A 20,141-nucleotide genomic window follows, 5' to 3' on the forward strand; every position below is an offset into this window, starting at 1 on the left:
TCACTTTGAAAAAGCATAAATGGAATCCGTTCAAATATCATCTGGTATTTAATCTGAAAGTTACGGATTTGTATCGTCGAATTGAGTTTTGTGAATGGTTGGTGATGAAATCTCAGGAAGATCCACATTAAAAAAATATCTGGAGTGATGAAGGTAAGTTTACCAATAATGGATTTGATATTACTGGAGTTTTTTTTTCCCAACACCAAATCGTTAATTTTAACACCTCGACACGTGTTTCGATCACCAAGTGATCATCTTCAGAGAGGAAGATTGAAACTAGAAACTAATGAGAGCTAACCCTATTTATGCTATAAAGGTAACCCATGCAGGTAAACCATCCAGGCGTACCAACCTAAATTGATTTTACAATTTTGCTTTATCTATTTTTTACAATATATGCTTATATGTTGTATGTTTATATGTTAATTTTACAATATATGTTTTATATAAACATATATTGTAAAATAATAGATGAGACAAAATTAATTTAGGTTGGTATATCTGTATGGTTGGTACGCCTGGATGGTTTACCTGTATGGGTTACCTTCATAGCATAAATAGAGTTAGCTCGCATTAGTTTCTAGTTTTAATCTTCCTCTTTGAAGATGATCACTTGGTGATCGAAACACGTGTCGAGGTGTCAAAAATAACGATTTGGTGTTGGGAAAAAACTCCAGTAAGTTTAATTACTACACCAAAGGTTCCAAACAGTGCATCATAAGTAAACAATGGATTATTTATTTGCTATTATACTAATTTTTGGGCTGATGAAAACCCACACTTTACCTGTGACCGATATTTTCAAGAAAATTGAAGTTTTAACATTTATTGTGCTGTAATGCACAATAGGATTCTGTGTTTGTACTACTATGATGAAAATTTGAATGGTGAAGGATACTATAACATACTAATGAGTGATTTTTTTGGCAATACTGTTTTTGACAAATCACGCGTGAATCGTCTCTTGTGCCATTGTCAAACTTGTTCAGTTTGGTCTATAATTTAACCATGAATCGACTTACGAATGAACAATGCTTGCAAATTATTGAATTTCATTATCAAAGTTCATGCTCGGTGAAGAAAGTTCATCGTGCACTTCTTCCAATTTATGGGCAGTTTCGTCAACATAGTGAAGGACCTAATCGGAAGCTTGTGACTAAGTTTCGAACCCAGTTTACATTATTGGACATTAAACCAAAACACGCATACGGAGAGTGAGAACCGAAGAAAATACAGCGGCTGTATCCGCCAGTATTCGTGATGACCGTGAAATGTCGATTCGCCGCCGTTCGCAGCAATTAGGCCTCTGTTTTTCCACTCCGTGGGAAGGATTTGGGTGTAAAACCTTATAACATACAGCTGGTGCAAGAATTGCACCACTGCAATTTGGTGAATGGGCTCTGGCAAAGTTGCAGGAAGATCCACATTTTTATCGAAAAATTGTGTTCATCGTCGAGGCTCATTTCTGGTTGAATAGATACGTTAACAAGCAAAATTGCCGCATCTGGATTGAAGACCAGCCACAAGCATTGCGAGAGCTACCGATACATCATCGGGACGTACCTCTTCAAAGACGACAATAGCCGGAACGTTACTGTGAATGGAGAGTGCTACCGTATGATGATTGACGACTTTTTGTTGCCCAAAATTGAAGAATTGGACATGCCTGACATGTGGTTTCAACAAGACGGTGCCACATGCTACACGGCACGCGAAACAATGGCTCAATTAAGAGCCGCCACGTTTGGGAGCCGTCAATTGGCCGCCTAGATCGTGTGTTTTGACGCCTTGGGTTTTTTTTTTGTGGGGTCATGTTAAGGCTAATGTCTACGGGGATAAACCAGCAACGACTGACACTCTAGAAGCCAATATTGAAGCATTTAAACGTGAAATACCGGTCGATGTGTTAGAGAGAGTGTCCAAAATTGGACCTTGCGCATGGGCCATCTAAAGCGGAGCCGCGGACAACATTTGCATGAAATCATCTTCAAACAATAAATTATATTGATCGTTCTATCAATTCCAATGAAGATTTCATCAATTTTTTCACATTTTTTGTGTTGTTTTCAAAATCAAATTCTATACCTCTAAAAAATCACCAGATTTAAAATCTTGTGAGAGTTGAAGTGAATAATTTATCAATCGAAGATGTATACAATATTCAGTACCAACAGCATGGAGCAACGCCTTATGATTGTGGAACCGTAGGCGTATTACTCCATCAAATATTTTATGGTGGATTGCCAATAACGGGCTTCAGCTTTGGCCACAAGGTTTCCCCGATCTGTATCCTATGGACAATTATGTATGGGAACAGTTAAATATTGTATATGCAGATCCTGCAACAGGTGAGAGGGAGTTTAACAAGCATTCAATGCCTTAGATGCCAATGAAATCAGTCGTGTTGTAAACAATTTGATTTGAGTCAATGAATGCCCGGAAGTTAACGGAAATGTCTTCGAACCTATTTTGAAGTAGTTTTATTTTTTTTGTGAAAAGACAATGCAATTCATTATTTATTCATCTGAAATCCTGTCTTCTATGAAAACCGAGACATCAAATTGATAGTTTCAATAAATTATCTGTAACTGGAAGTTTCGTAGCCCGTAGTTTCATAGTGGAAAAACTGAAAAGTTTCGTGAACGGTTCATGATGGATATAGGGAATGTTTCTTGAAAACGAGTCAAAATCATCTTGGAAATTCATGCAGCATGTTCTATTTGAAAAAACTAAGTTTTGGCTCATTTTTCATCAGACTTGAACTTTTCCTATATAATATTCAGGAAAAGTATCCTTCAAGACGATGGAATGAAGTACACACAACGTCAAAATTCTTGGACCCACTTATGCTTGACTAAATAAGGCACTATTATCATAAGTCAAGAAGTGTATTACAATTATATTGATTACATCTAAAATTGTAACAAATTCCTCATCAAATCCGAATATCACTGACCCAGCTGTTAAAAACACGGCAATAAATATTAATCAGTACTAATCACTTCAATTTTAGGTTCGAAGTAGGGATTTAATAATAAAATTAAGTGTCAATTAAGAACGCATCTCGTTCCGTCGGAATTTATTTGAGGTAGTCTTTTCTTTATTTTTTTTGATGGTTTGTTGACTTGCATAATAGAGTAATTTTTAAAAAACGAATTGAGACATCCGAGAAATAATTTACATCGAGAGGCTGGGGCCATCAGGCAAGAAACGGGTTTATGTAGGTATAAAAAAGGTAATTGCTAGCATATAGAGGTATAGTTATAATCATTGGACCATGGTCATTATCTCTTTGCATGTACCGGGGATGTGAGAATAATAATAATGGCAAATATATCTTTGTGAAATTGTTGTGGAAAAAATACAACTTTACTGTATATTCTGTGAAATATAATTGGCATGAAGATTCATTGTGAACAACTAAAATTGATACCAGTTTTGTCGAAACTGATACCACAAAGAAGAATTTGTTATGTAGCAATGCCATGAGGGCAACCAGTACGATAAAACTACGAGTCCGTGCTTTTATTTACTGCTGGTTGTTTGGTTGAGCAAAAATCACAAAGGTCGAGTTGAAAAAATTAACATTCATCGGAGAAAATTTTTAGATTCAGTGGTACTCGTGAAGATTATTTTCTGAAATATTCTCAGTTGAATTCATCGATATAACAACAAAATATCAATTCTCGAGTTGAATAAATTTCATTATTGACATATAGATATCAATTACTTGGCTAACTGTTTTATTGCTGCCCAGAAAAAGCGTTTTATCGCTGTAAAATTATGTTCTTGTGACCTAGCCTTCAATTTTTTCAAAATTTCATCGCTTGAAGGAAATGAACGATGTAAAACAGAAGCCAACCATAAACTAGTCTAAACAGAAACTGACAATTTTTAATTCTTGCAAAATAAATCAAAACAAACTTATAGCGACCCGGCTCCGTACGAGTGCAATGCTGATACTAAATATAAATTCACCCACCGGAAATTTGGGAGCAAGGAGAAACAGTTATGAAAAGATAATTTTTTCACCGCGGTTGGCGCTCCAGTAGGAATATTCAGAAATATTTAACGAGCTTCCCCAACTTATGGAAGATGTTCCCATTGGTCTCCGAAATCGCTCTTGGTTTATGCACGATGGAGCTCCTGCTCATTTTAGTGTGACAGCAAGAAATTTTTTAGACCTAGCATATCCCCAACGATGGATAGGAAGAGGAGGCATTGAGCATTAGCCATCGAGGTCGCCGGACCTCAATCCCATCGATTTTTTCTTTTGGGGGCACCTTAATCACTAGTTTATGCTAGCCCCATTGAAAACGAGGAAATGTTGAGGGATCGCATCATAGCTTGCTGCGAAACGATAAGAAACACTCCAGGCTATTTTAAACGGGTGCGGAATTCTTTGATGAGGAGAGCAGAAGCTTGTATTACTGTTCGGGGGTCGTCACTTTGAACAGTTGTTGTAATAGTTGTTTCGTTCAATTTTCATATCTTTGATTTTCTAATGAATAACATAGTACTTCTCCGAATTGTTTCTATTACAAACTCCGAAATGTAGCACTTTCTAATTGAATAATTAAACCTGAGAAATTTTTTTAATTTGGATTGAATAAGCAGTTCAATAATGCTCAGTTTAGAAGAAGTCTGTACTGGTATACTGCGTATAAAGTTTGATGAAAATAACTAAAATTGCAAAACACTTATGACAAACTCCTACCATGTTTTGAAAAATTTCAACAACCTGTATTTCGAAAACGAATCATTCTTCGTTAAACATTTTGAAGAAAGAAGTTGTTCATTTTGACGAGATCCACCACATACTCAGTTTTTGTAATGTTCTCAGCAACTTCACTTAGCGCCAGGAGCTAAGTAATATGCATCGATTTAGAAAATTGTAAATATCTCGAAAACGATCACCTCCAGCGTTGTTGAGGAGGTGTACTTTTTTTACCTGGAAACATGTGGGAATTAGGTTTTTTCATGAAAAGTACCAAAAGTTTACTGTCAAAAAAGTTAGGGCGATTTGAAATAAATAATGACAGCGTACGCAGCGCCCTCTAGATGTTACATGAAAATTAATACAAAATTATGATTTCCCACGTCAAAAAAACCCCGGGTACCGAATTTCGTGCAAATAACTTATTTTTTTCAAGAGTTATTTTCAAAAAGCGAACCAAAAAATTCAATTTCAACACCCCGTATCTCCGAAACGAAGCATTTTCGGACACAAGTTTATATAGACTTTTTTTCTTAAAATTGTGTCAGAAATACGTCACTTGAATATTTTAAGGTACTTATGTTATACCCTGTATAGCAGCGGTACGAAGAAACAGTGATATGACATAGCACTGTCATATCAACAGTGATATGACATATCACTGTTTCTCTGTACTGGGGGAATCCCCAGTTGAAATATTTGAAAATCATTTCTTAGTGCGCATCTAAGACCTAAGAAGCACCTGGAATACTGGAAGATTCTGCCAGAAGTCCATAAATCTTCTTGCCATTTAGTTGTTTTTGTTTGGCAAAGCCTGAGCGATGCCAATGACAGCTTCTTGTCCGATGAAGCTGCAGCACCCTCCTTTACAAGCTTTACAAGAGAGTCAGCAGCCTCATTGCTTTCCAGGCCAGTATGGCCAGGAATCCAGACCAGAAACAATCTGTTGAGTTTTTCTATCAAGGAGAGTCGTTTTGGCAATATTCTACCAATTCAGACGTTCCTCGGTAAGAGCCAAGTGTTTCCAACGCCGCCTAACTGTCCGAGAATATTTTTATTGACTTGTGTATGAGGTTGGATTCTTCCAATCTCTCCGCACACAATTCACTGTATTTCGCTTGAAATACAGTCGCATAAGTTCCTAGGCAGGTTGATATCTCTGTCCTGGATCTGCGACTGAACACACTCGCACCAGAACCGTCTCCTGGAGGATCCAGTTCTATCTATGTACTCGGGAACAGTACTTTATGAGGCAGTTCGTAGTTGACAGTTGGAGGCATGAAGTCAGAGGTCATTTCCAGAATGCCGTGACTTCCAGAGTATCAACCAACAGTCTGTTGCACTCTGCATTAAATTGATTTGTGCAATTGGCAATGTGCACAAGTCTATTTGCAGTTCATCTAGCCACTCTCTCCAGAAAAATGTGAAGAGGAGGTATATCCAGAAGGATCTCCATGGCCGCTGACGGTGTGATACTGATGGCACCACTGATAGCCAGACAAGCCTGTCTCTGTAAGCCAGAGAGCTTCGCCTGAGCCGATTTCTGTAAAGCCTTCGGCCACCAGGCAATTGCACCATAAGTGATCATTGGTTAGACAATCATAACATAAATCCTTTTCATTTGTTTGGGACCTAAACCCCAAGTATTACCCCAAATCCTTCGACATGTCTGTGATGTGTGTCATCCATCTAAATGAAACACCTTCAAGGTTCATTCAATAACTATATTTTCCAATTTTAAAATACCAAATCACAGAGCCCTGTCCAAGGACGTCACAGATAACTTTTTATGCAAGTATTATAGTCCAGGCACATTCCTACTGACATTACACTCCTCCCTTTCTAATTTAGAACTCTTGTACTTATAACTATGGTACAAACCGCTCAGGCGGTTTTCTGAAACGCTGGGGGCCATGGGATAATTCACTGGGAGATATATGAGTCTCTTGATCACTACTAGTTGAATTGATATTATCATAATTCGATATTGACATCGTTGAAATCGAGCTCTCAATTAGATAGCAGTGAAGCACCAGGAGCGGTGGTGGGAATATCACAAGAGAGAGATTCAACGAAACCTTTATTTTCTGGTTTATCGGGGACACATAAGTCCTCGAGTAAGGCAAATGCACTTTGATTAAGGCTATTCAACAACATTGCTCGCTGTTTACTTTCCTCTGCCACCTCATTAGCAGTAAAAAACGATTTTAGTCGCCGGACATGGATTCCGAAATCGTGAATGTCTGGATTGAACTCCGTTTGTAACCCAAATTGTCCCGTCGCCATGTTACTTATTTTCAATTAAACAAATCCGTTGTTGGACTAAATTTTCAATATACGTTCATCCTCGTCGCCACTTGTGATGTCTGTCATCCATCTAAATGAAACACCTTCAAGGTTCATTCAATAACTATATTTTCCAATTTTAAAATACCAAATCACAGAACCCTGCCCAAGGACGTCACAGATAACTTTTCATACAAGTATTATAGTTCAGGCATATTCCTACTGACATTACAATGTCCATAAAGACAGTCTGGCATTGTGTAAAACTTTTTCCAAGTGAGCGTTCCAGGTGAGTTTTCTATCAAGGACAATGCCAAGCTATTTCACCTCCGTTCCAAATGGAATGACCTCACCATTGAGGAAAACTGGCGTTAGATCGCCCAATTTTATCCTCCTGGCGAAGGGTATCATCACAGTTTTGCTGACTTCTGCTTCCTCAGGCACTAACTGTGAACAACGGACATCGTAATTTGGAGGATATTACAAGCTACCCTTCCCAACGTGACAAGGTCATCTGCATAAGCTTCCAGATCTACTTTTGTTCTGTTGAGGGCATCAAGCAGACTAGCCATCAGGAGCGACCACAAAAGAGAAGATACTACCCCACCCTGAACCTAATGGTCTCGCCTTGAAGAGTCGTAGTTGCAGTTCTGTTTACCAGCATGGCATAGATCCAGCCAGTTATGGTCGATTCTATAACTTTCCTAGCCAGAGATGATTCTATAGATTTAGGTAGTGCATTGTCAAATGCTCCTTCAATATCAAGAAATACATCAACCGCAATCTCCTTGTTGTCGAGGGATTGGGAGATTTTCTCTACAAGGTTGTTTAATGCTAAATCTGTCGATGTTCCTGTTTGACATGCATACTGGTGGTTATTCAGAGGGGATGCACATAATGCCACCCTCCTGATGTGCCCGTCCAGTATTCTTCCAAGTTCTTTCAACAGGAAGGATGTAAGGCTGATTGGTCGAACCGATTTAGGCCACTAATTTGAGATCTATATGTATAAGCTAAGTATAATAAACACCTTCACTTGGAAGGATCGATCGCAGCTTAAGAAATGGTTCTTATGGAGATTCTGTGAAACATGTTCTTCTTAAGAATCAGTAGATAGTTGTCCTGAAAATCTAAAGGAGAAAATTGGATTGGATAATTTAGGAAACACTTGCTACATGAATAGCATTTTACAAGTGTTGTTCATGACGAAGAATTTCAAGAAGGAAGTTTTAATGATGAACGAGAACGGGAATGTTTCCTACTTATTCATCAAACTCAAACACCTGTTCATGCAGCTGCAGTTTCGTAAGAAGGTATCATCTTTCCCTCCAACCGATTTCCTGGAGTCTTTGAAGTCCACTAGATACTCGTTAGGACAACAAGAGAATTGTTCCGAATTGTTGGGGTTCTTGTTGAATACTCTTCGTGAGCAAAACAATAGCAAAATCAATACTCCTGACCGCTCTGAACTGAATGATTCCGTACAGCCCATCTCGTCTTGTGTTTGTAAATCTTTTGCTGGAAAAATTCTCACTTGTTTACTTTGTGGTAAATGTTCAAGAAGTACCGAAAACTTATGTGAATTTCTGGAACTTCATCTAGTTTTTCCTAATATGACTAATAACCAGTCCGTGCAAAGCTTATTGTTAAATCATCTGAAAATGGAATTTTCAACAGGTGATGATCGACTGTATTGTCAAACATGCGCCAAACTAACTGACTGTTATAAGGAAACAAGTATAGCTGAGGCACCAGTCAATCTAATAATAACACTGATGATTTTCAAACAAGACTCAACCTCTAACGGAAGCAAGAAACTCTTTGGAAGGTTCGAAATAGATGAACATTTCAACATAGCAGACCACTGTTATAATATTCATGCAGTCATTGTTCACTGTGGTTCTGGCGTTGAATTTGGTCATTATTACCCCTTGGCCAAAGAAGAAACGGACTGGTTTAAGTTTGACGATAGTCGTGTCACGAAGTGTTCTGGCGATGCATTGCATTTATAGGAGCCTCTGGAGACACCCTACATTTTGTTTTATAAGAGAGAGGACATTATTAGATCAAGATCTTCAGATGATGTGGTGCTGCAGGTTTTTCCGGGTTTTCCTGCAGCTGAAAAAGTAAATGCGCCACTGGAATCAATGAAGTCGCCCCGGAGCGCCAATTAATTTTTATTGTTGTTTTTATTTTATTAAGATGAAATAAAATATTTTTCTACTAAGAACAAAAAAAAAACACCTATATTATTATTGAATATATCTCATAGAGAAGATTCACTATAAATTTATTTCGATCGTATTCAAAACATAAAAAAAACCAGCTATCAAGTCTTTTTTATGGTAAAGTTGAGGATTACTGCACCTTTTTCTAGCCTAACCGATCCCCTCGTAAATAAAAAACCCTGAACCATACCTTAATTCCTCCTACACGCCATGAGCATCGTAGTGTGTAATAAACCATCTGACCACGAAAAGAGAACATACATGCCGCCTTTAATAGTGTTTCGTCTAATTAGTGAACGAATTATTGCAGTGGGCCTTGTAATTTCTAATCTTGTTACGAGTAAACCTGTTGAGGAATTTTGAACAGATGATTTACTGTGGACAATATTTTACTGTTTCACATAATAAACGGTGCTCTGGTGTATCCGGCATATATTTTTTGTAAGGATTGGTTTATTCTCTGTGGCTATATCGAAAACTATAGTCAATGATTATATACCCAGATGATTATATGGCGAGGCATTGTGTTGAATTTCAAACGCCATGCGCCTTTGAGTTTATAATGGAGGATATAATTGTCTTTGGTTTGTCTTGAGAAGTTGAGTGGGATTGATGAAATTTATTTCGAATCGCAAGATTATGGTTATGTGACCTAATTCACAGAGGATAAAGAATCATTTGGGTTTGATTGAACATATTTCCAATAGACTAAATATCTCTCATACCAACCACCGCAAAAATCATTGAAAAACTAGTTAAAAAACGACTACTTGGATTCACAAATAAGCATAACATCATCAGTGAAAATCAATTCAGCTTCCAGAATAATAAAAATACGCACGATGCTATTTGCTCATTTCTGAATAAAGTTTATTCCAAGATAAATGTCGGTGAATAGACTGCCGCAGTATTTTATGACCTGTCAAAGGCATTTGACTGCGTTGATCACAAAATACTGCTGAGAAAGCAAATGGTTCGATTTCTACTTGAAGGGACGGACGCAGTTTATTAAAACAACTCAACTTAAAAAAAAAACAAGGGAAATTAATTCTGGGGTTCCACAAGGTTATGTGTTAGGTCCCATTCTTTTCTTATAATATAATAATAACCTCATCAAGCTTAATATTTCTGGGAAAATCACCTTATTTACACTACCATACATACTTTTACTCCTGTAAAACCTTCTTCAAAAAACATAATATTCTAACGGTAACTGTATTATTTATACTGGAATCTGTATGTTCAATAAATAAGCATATATTAAATTTTGCTGCATCATATTTCCATTATAACACCCAAAATATCAGACACACTTTGGAACTCACTGTACCAACTAAAAACATCACCAGAGACTCCATATTTTACAACGGTGGAGAAATGTACAATCATTTGCCTATGGACATAAGATCTGCCAATGTAAATGACTTCCAATTCAGGAAGTTAGTCAAACAATTTCTATCTGATAGACCCTAGTATACTTTGAATAAATATTTCAACGATAGCTATTAACTGACTTACTCATATTTTTTATCTTTATTAATTAAGGAGCGCCTAAGTTGTTACTTTTTATGTCTTCTCTTTTATTAACTTTACTTTTACTCTTTTATATATACATATCTCTTATATCCTGTATTTTAACATAGTTTGTACCGTACCATTTTTATTTTTATTTTCATTCGGTATGTTTTGCACTTTTTTAAGTATTTACTACCCAATCTTTGTCTACAAGATTATGTCTTATGATAATAAAGCATATTATTATTATTATTATCCCAATTTGGATCCGTCTCTGCAAAATAAATAAATAATTGAATAGGATGGCGACTGTTGTATATGATTTGGATTGTCAAGTTGGCGGAAATTCTGTCGAAATGTTGAAGAAAACGAATTGCTTAATCGTCGACGTTTGGAAACTTTATTGTTTCATCTTCAGGACTATTTAGTGCGGCGAGTTCAAAAAGGACGAAGTAAATAAATTTTACCAAAAATATATACATACACAGGTTCACGAAAAACGTTGACTCGGACGCAAAGAAATTAACAAACTGTTTGAAATCAAATTTCTTACAATTTTCGTTTCCATCAATTTTTTTCTAGGATCGATATTTTCCGATTTATACCCGAGAAAAAGAGGGGGTAAAATCTTATTATTGTATTATCACGATTATTTTCAATTTTACGAAAAAAATCGTGATGAACAAAGTTGTATAAAATTGGTGTTTGGTTTTCATCAATTTTTTTTTCTAGGATCGAAATTTCTCAATTTATACCCGAAAAGAGGGGGCCATTTTTTATTGAACCTCGTTTATTTTCGATTCTACGAGAAAAAATGTGATAATCAAAGTTATTTGAATTCAAATATCCTACAATTCTGGTTTTCATCAATTTTTTTCTTAAGATTGTATTATCACGTTTATTTTCAATTTAACAAGAAAAATTGTGTAGATTAGAGCTGTTCAAAATCGAATTTCTTGAAATTTTGGTTCTCATCAATTTTTTGTACGATCAATATTTTTCGATTAATACCCGAAAAGAGGCGGTGATTTTTTTTATTGAACAATCGTTTATTTTCAATTCTACGAGAAAAATTGTGGAAAACAAAGTTTTTAAAATCGAATTTTCTACAATTTTGATCCCCATAATTTTTTTTGTAGAACCGATATTTTTCGATTTATACCCGAAAAAAGAGGGGGTAAAATTTTATCATTGTATTATCACGTTTATTTTCAATTTTACGGAAAAAAATTCAATGAACAAAGTTGTATGAAATTGAATTTCCTACAATTTTGGCTTTCATCAATTTTTTTCTAGGATCGATATTTTTCAATTTATACACGAAAAGAGGAGGTGATTTTTTTATTGAACAATCGTTTATTTTCAATTTAACAAGAAATATTGTGATGATTGAAGTTGTTCGAAATCAAATTTCCTACAACTTTGGTTATTAACAATTTTTTGTACGATCGATATTTTTTGATTAATACCCGAGAAAAGTAGGGGGTAAAATCTTATTATTGTATTATCATGTCTATTTTCTAGGATCGATATTTTTCTATTCATATCCGAAAAGAGGGGGTGCTTTTTTTTTATTGAACAATCGTTTATTTTCAATTCTACGAGAAAAATTGTAGAGAACAAAGTTCAAACTTTTTTAAAATCGAATTTCCTACAATTTTGATCCTTATCAACTTTTTCATATATTCGATATTTTTCAATTAATACCCGAGAAAAGAGAGGGTAAAATTTTATTATCATGTTTATTTTCAATTTTACGAAAAAAATTGTAATGAACAAAGTTGTTCAAAATCAAATTTGCTACAATTTTGGTCCCCAGCAATTTTTTTTGTAGGATTAATATTTTTCGATTTATATCCGAAAAAAGCAGGTGGTGAAATTTTATTATTGTATCATCACGTTTATTTTCAAATTCACGAGAAAAATTGTTATGAACAAAGTTGTATAAAATTGTACTTTCTCATCAATTTTCTTGTAAGATAGTTATTTTTCGATTTACATTCGAATATCTAGTTAAATCTCTTTTTAACATCAAAGAAAATATTATTGAACCAACAGTAGAATAAAAAGTGAAAAATACATACCTTTGGAGGTATCCAAGACGTAAGCCCCATTTCCTTTCTGCCACGCCCAGGAACAGAGATCACAGGTTGTGAGACCGTCTGGAGTGACGGAGTCGTCAAGAAACAGAGGCCTTGGAGGCGGCGGAACGAAATTACCGGAAAAAAAACCACCCTCGCTGGCGTCCAGAGGTATTGGGGAGTCTTCATCGAGGATGTCAGCCCAAAAGTCGCCTTCGTTGTCTGTGACATTTGTGGAGATGATCGGAGTGGACACCTGGAACAACAACGTGATTGGATACCCTTTATGTATACATATACAGTGTGTCTGGAAATGAAACACTCCTATAGACCTTCATGGGCCGCACATTTCGCAATAATGGGGAATGTTCCTCAATTTGGTTTATTATAGCAAATGCAAGTTTGAACAAAATAAAGTTGAGTTTAATTCATGAGTTTTTCAAATTCACTTCGAAACGTATTCAAATTGATGTTTCAAATGTTGGGTTTTAATTTTTAAAGGGAGTTGTTTCTAATTCACATATTGGCAACAGTGCCTACTTTAAAAATGGAAAATTTACTTTATAAATCAACAATTAGGGCGAAATATAAATTATAGTTCAATACCACCTCCACAAGCCACATAAACAACAGTTGTTTTGTTATTTATTTATATAGAGGAAGATAAGTTAGGTCATATGTCACAGAATGTCTCGGAACTCGGAACATAAGTAAACAGAACAGCACGCCTCTGAAATATGTCATCTTTGTTTGTCTCATACAGGTAACAGATTCATTGTCCTTCATTAGCTATAACCGATGTTGCCAAATGGTGAAATAGAAACGAATCCCTTCAAATGTTGAATGCATTAGTTCATTCCTCTTTTTTAAGTATTTAAATACATTTTTAAAGAAAAAAGTTGAAATGATAAGTTTAAAATGCGTTGTTTTAGAGATCTTTTATGAAAACTACTTGATTTTCGTCAGGAGGAACATTCCCCATTGGCCCGAGGGACAGCCTTAAACCCAACCTATTGCGTTCTTACGGAAAGGCCAGGTTCTCGATATTTTGCTTCGCGTTGATACCGAAATAAGTTATTTCAAAAAGTTGCTTGGAAATCGATTTTTACCCTACGTACTGAATTTCAACGTAAAATTCGAATGTTGTTTTTTTGTAATTTTCATATTACAGTCTGATTTTCAATTAATGGCTCTAAATAAGAAGCTAAGAAAATAAATTCGTTAGAATCCATTAAAATCTGTTTCAATATGTTTTTTCTTTAACCATCTGTCGCTTCCTACAAACGACAACTTTCAAAAGTCTAAACTTGTACGAGCTAAATACCAACGAGGTCTTACCTTTCAACGTGTGATTCATATAGGAATAAAAATGAAAAACCTAATATTTATCATGAACAGATTCAAATTTTTATTAATAGTTACTAAAAAGCCACAAAGATATCGGTTGAAATTAAATGACAACGGAAATGAAATAAACACTGATATTGGAAGCCAGTTTCAAGTATTGCCTTTCTCAACTGGCTGCCCTCATTTCTGATACATTTTTCAATTCTTTTTCTATCATTATTGACCCCTCTCCTTAAGTTGAATCTTTCATTTCCTTGAAATGCCAAAAAACGTATAGGAAATAGTCATTATATATAGTAGGACAAAACAAAATATATTTACAAAAATGAACAAGAAAAATATACACAGTAGCAAATCATAATGTTGTTTTTAAAAACTCGTCAAAAGAAAAAAAACATCTTTTTAACACCTGTACCAAAAATCAAAGCTCTGCTCTATAAAATAAGTATAAGGTTGTCTTCATCTTAAGTGTGTCACCCTGAATAATAATAAAAATAATTTAATATATTACAGAGTATGCTTTACTTTGTTCTGCAACAAAAAACATAAAATGCAAAGCGTCAGATAGATTGTAGGAACATTAAAAAAACCATCATTATGCAGTAGGAATAAAAACATCTTAATATAAAACGAAGTTAACAGTAATCCAGATATTCCTGAATTGAATATGTTTCAAGTCTTTAGGGAAATCTTTCACATATTTTTTAAATTTTTTAACGCTCTTACAGGATTTGATATTTTGTGGTAATTCATTTAAAAACTTGATTGATGCTCATGACAGATGCTTTTTTCTTAGTTTTCCTATGGATAGGAAAACGTATATTTGCAATCAGCAAAGGGTAAGTATGATTTGATTCTGCTTCCAAGAACTGTTCTTTGTTTGAATAAATACATTAAATATATTAAATAAATGTACAATGCATGTATTGTCATTATATAACTATCTTTGAATTTGCCCCAACAAGATTGGCGGTACTTCAATTGGAACATCATTCTTATCGCCCTTTTTTAAATTCCAAATATTTTCGAGATGCCACTATAGACCTTCATAATAACCACAGAATCATATAATGGACTTGATTCAATTTTTTCCTTAAATTTATAATGTGGGTACGCTAGTGAAGATGCTCATTGATGTGTATACCTAAACATTTTTTTGAGGTTTGTACTTTCATTTAATTATTTGAAAATTGAACAGATGTTGGTGACTCAATTCTTTGTTGTTCTAAATAGAATTATCATGGTTTTATCGGTATTAAGAATAAGGCCATTTTTAGAAAACCAGTGCCATGTTTTTTCGAGTAAATGGGATGATTTAGTAATTGAATTTCGATAGTTGCAGCTAAGAAACAGCATAAATAGTGATAGTAGCCCCCTCGTCATTTAAAACATCCAAGATGTCGTTCATGAAAATTACAAATGAAATAGGACCTGTTATACTTCCCTGTGGAATGCCTATAGTATTTTCCCTGATATCAGACTTAAATATCTGTCCATTTTTCATAACTTTCGTTCTCTGTTGACGATTTGATAAATATGACTAGAATCATTTCAATACAGTCCCTATAATTCCATATTTTCCAATAAATACGTGTAATTGAAGCAGACATATGCTTTAGAAAGGTCTAAGAATATTCCAAGTATTTCGTTATTTTCAAATGACTCGATAATGTCTTCAGTGAACTGTATGATTGCTGTGACTAGAATAACCACCGCGTTATTTACACCTGAAGAAGCCATTGTATAGCGAAACACGTTTTGCGTTTTTATAAAACTGTTTAGTGCAAATCTCGCAATAACGTGTTTTTTGAATACGACTGTTGTATTTATATTAAACGATTTCAGACAGATATTTTATTACACCACATCGATGAACCTTGAGTAGCGCATTCACACAAAACCTATTAATTTTATGATCTTTCTCATCATATCGGATGAACGATTTTTCGAGTGTTACGAATTGTTTTTCTTGCGTGAACGTTTTCTGAATCATGGTTGGTTAATTTCAAGAGTGGTAATTGTTTCTTATTGAGTTCTATCGCCGATATTTCTGCATTACCACATCGTAAAATCGTGCCATAACAATTTATTAACCGCTATTAAAAAGTATCTTCGGTAAAGGAAGCTTCAATTTTTAGATTTCACGGATCTGCAGTACTCAAGTGACAGATATTCGTACATACTCGAAAGCGTGGTACTGCCTATCATTGATATTTGGCAATACTGTCAAATATCATACGTCCTCTTTTATGTAAAGGATGGAATAAAATCGCGCCCTTAAGATAACCTAGGGAAAGTTTAACTTTTAGTTTCTTCAATTTTGTAATTTTTTTTTCAACTTCTCATTTTTGTAAATAAAATTTATACTGTCAAATATAGAAAATTGACATGACATAAATAAAATCCATTCAAGCAAATACGTGAATTGAAAGATGTTTCAATCTCAACAGAGATTTTAATCATTACCTAAAATGTAAGGGTGGTAACCAACCCCATCCCCCGAAAAAATCTCCTCGTAATGAACAAACGATTCTTACTTTTTTACGAAATCAAATGGACACGTATTAGCAGGTTGTCATAAAAAGCAAAAATTTATTTTTTTTAGGAAAGTTATAAACGTAAATTGTACCTTAAATATACCTTATATATATATATATATATATATATATATATATATATATATATATATATATATATATATTTTCCCGGGGAAAAAAATGAGTACAAAAAATTTTTATTACCTGTCATCAGAGATAAAAAGTCAAACTTTTTTCCCGTCACAGAAAAAAAATATTTTACGGTCGAAAATGTTTGAGACAATGCTTTCCGATTTTTATCCTTGCAAAAACCGCAGCGCATTTCCTTTATAATTTCATTCAAACAAGCATTCAATTACATTGTCGTTGGTGGTGCAAAAGAACTCCAATGACATAATTGTCGACTTCCAAGAGTTTTTCCCGTGTTTCCTCCGCTGAAATAAAATTACAGAAGAAACTCGCATGCCCGAAGGAAATACATTTCATCGCGAAACACGCGATCTCCGTTGCAAAAATTGAAGACGTTTCTTGATGGCCTGTCTCTTTTGTTTTCACTCTAATTCAACTCGTACTCATTACCGTACTGATAATACCGCATTTCATATATCCGCAGGAACCAGTGTTTACGGCAACTACGGACCAAGCTGTAATTTCCAAACCGAAGGACTTTGAGATTCAAGGCTCCTTCATCTCAAATGACTACTTCGTACATTATTCATTATTTCATTAAATTCGCCGGCATGAGAGAAAGTTGCCCAATCTTTTTAAAAGCCAGGGTTGGACTGAACTAGCCGATACTTGATCAAAATCAAGCGCGGTTTTTGTGAAACCCTTTATAGTGAAAATCATACAATAAAATGTGTTAATGAGTTTTAAAAGACAGGGTGTTCCAATATGTTCCTTATTTGATTATGTTTATGTCCAGTGCAACAAAATCTGGAGATCCTAAACCACTGATTTTTGCATGAAAACATGAGATTTGGGTGCCTTTGGACAACTTTTCACGTCATCAGTAAAGTCGAACAGTAAAAACGACGAAAACCAAGATAAATATATCTCAATTCCATACCACAATACATGAAAAACTTTGGAAATATTTTCAAGGAACTAGGTATGAAGGTGGTTTCTGAAACAAGTCATACATTACAGAGCCTTTAAGGAAATCCAAAAGACAAAGTCGAGAATTCAGAAAAGTCTGGAATTTACGAAATTAAATGTAAGGACTGCGATGCAAAATATTATGGACAGACTGAAATATCTATTAAAATAAGATATAAGGAACACCTAAGCCTAAACTATGGCCCATCATATTTTGCAACAAAACCATTCCATAGACTTCTGTTAATTAAGATTAGTTAGGTTAGACAAGTTAACAACAACAGGCAACTAGATGCCTATGAGAGTGTAGAAATAAGTAAACATAATAGATAGATAGATATATTCGTTTATTTAACTACGTTACATAATGTTTGTAGCAGGTCATATAATTCAATAATAAATATAGTATAAACATACAATTTTAAAAAAGAATAACGATATCATAAATCTGCAACAAGAATTGTATACCAAGAATAACAACAAACTTCCCCTTCTTAGATATTATTATTATATAAAACTATAATAATGTCAAAAATCATTTTGTAAATATTCTGGCACACTGTAAAAACATTTAGATTTCAAATATTGTTTCATTCTGATTTTGAACTGATTAAAATTAAGACTTCTTAATTTTGACGGAATTTTATTACTTATATAAATTCAAGTTTAAAGAATTCATTTTGGATGTTGTCAAACAAAATTTGGGTATTTTCAATAAGATGCCAGATCTGGTGTTATATTCATGGTTATGAGAGAGTGTTTCATAATTTTGGTTATTTTTATGTATCTCCAATATACAATGAAATATATATAAAGATGGCAAAGGCATGATATTATATTTCATGAACAACGGTTGGCAGTGGTGGAATGCTGGAGCATTTGCAATGATTCTCAATGCTTTTTTTGTAAAGAAGGAATATATGGGACGATATCTTTGTACATATATTCTCGTTATAAGTGGACCAATTTAACGAGTCGTCTAGTTGGATTCCCAAAAGATTTACAGAAATTCCAGTTCGTATATTATTTTGACTGGAGACGATAATGGTTTGAGACCATCAATTTTTTTTGGGATGAGAAATAGGTAGCATCATCCGCATATGACACCATATCATGAGGGTACATGTAAAAGAAAAGGTCATTAATATATATGATGAATAAGAGTGGTCCCAAAACAGATCCTTGTGGGTCACCATGTAAGGTATAACGGCATCATACTTTATAATCCATTGCCACAGGATGTCAAGGATCTACACTTAGTACGTTTCAAGAACCATATCAAAGAATTATTGATGAGCGAGGGTTATTATAGCTCACATGAGTTCCTGCAAAGGGATGTCTTGATATAACTTGTTCTCACTGCCGTTTTGTGCATTTAGAAACTTGAGTTTCTAATAACTTGACCATGCCACACAGCCCCCTACGACTCTAAGGAATGATTCTCCACAGCTCCCTACGACTGTGAGGAATATATCTGATAGACCAGAACTTCGGAAAGGATACACCGAAATATGTCCTGTGGGGTCCAATAAAATCATTGGATCTTGTTCTCACTGCTTTTCCTTTATATTTTTATGTTAAACCTTTTAATTGTATATAATTATATTATGATGTTTTATGATAATTTGTTTATGATTTTAAAATTTGCATCAGTATATCACTTGTCGTGTTTTGTATAGTGCCTGTTTTATTTGATAGGTATATGTTTATTCGTATTTATGTAGTTACATGTCTAATATCATAATGATCTGAAAGATGAATAAATACAACAACAACAACAAAAATCATTAGATTTACCTACTATTACATAAGGACACATTGTAAAATTAATTCAAAACTAGTGAGGTAATATTTTGAAATTAATTAAAGACACTTAAGATGCAGGTATAGTCGAAGTAACCGGTATTGTGCATACTTAAAGGCGTCGGCGCTTTCAAAGGCCTGAAAAACCAATAAAGAGAAATATAGCCGCTACCAACTAGTCCACGTGGAATGAAGAATTGGCGGTTCGTATTTATAACAGTCGTGTTGTAAATGTTCTGCAGTTCAGAAACTGATCGCGATTTGAGTGTTGAAATTCGATATCGGTGCAGTTATAATTGCTTAAAATTTTTGTTACCTGTTCAAAATGTGGCGTCCTTGAACAAGTACTAATAGTGATAACGAGTGTGATAACAACGCAGACTTTTTCGTGTGTAGTGATTCCAATAGCGATGGTGAACAAAAAAGCAAATACTGAAAAACGGTGAAGATTTACACACAGTCCTGCAAGTAGGTTGTTGGTTGATAATGCTGGCGCGCACTCCCGAATATACCGGGGTTTCGGGGG

The 20,141-nt window shown here is 34.6% G+C and overlaps 1 protein-coding gene across 1 annotated transcript in view; it reads right to left on the minus strand.

Annotated features, from left to right (window-relative positions):
- LOC111516079 (uncharacterized) overlaps positions 1 to 20,141 on the minus strand; it is a 129,256-nt gene that overhangs the window by 20,906 nt on the left and 88,209 nt on the right. Inside the window, exon 2 of the mRNA XM_023172264.2 lies at positions 12,834 to 13,086. Coding sequence (XP_023028032.2) covers positions 12,834 to 13,086 — 253 coding nt within the window. The remainder of the gene's footprint in view (positions 1 to 12,833; positions 13,087 to 20,141) is intronic.

Source organism: Leptinotarsa decemlineata, unplaced genomic scaffold (assembly GCF_025532065.1).
Source record: "Leptinotarsa decemlineata unplaced genomic scaffold, Ldec_3_MD MMD2_tig00000035_RagTag_RagTag, whole genome shotgun sequence".
Classification (NCBI taxonomy): Eukaryota; Metazoa; Arthropoda; class Insecta; order Coleoptera; family Chrysomelidae; genus Leptinotarsa; species Leptinotarsa decemlineata.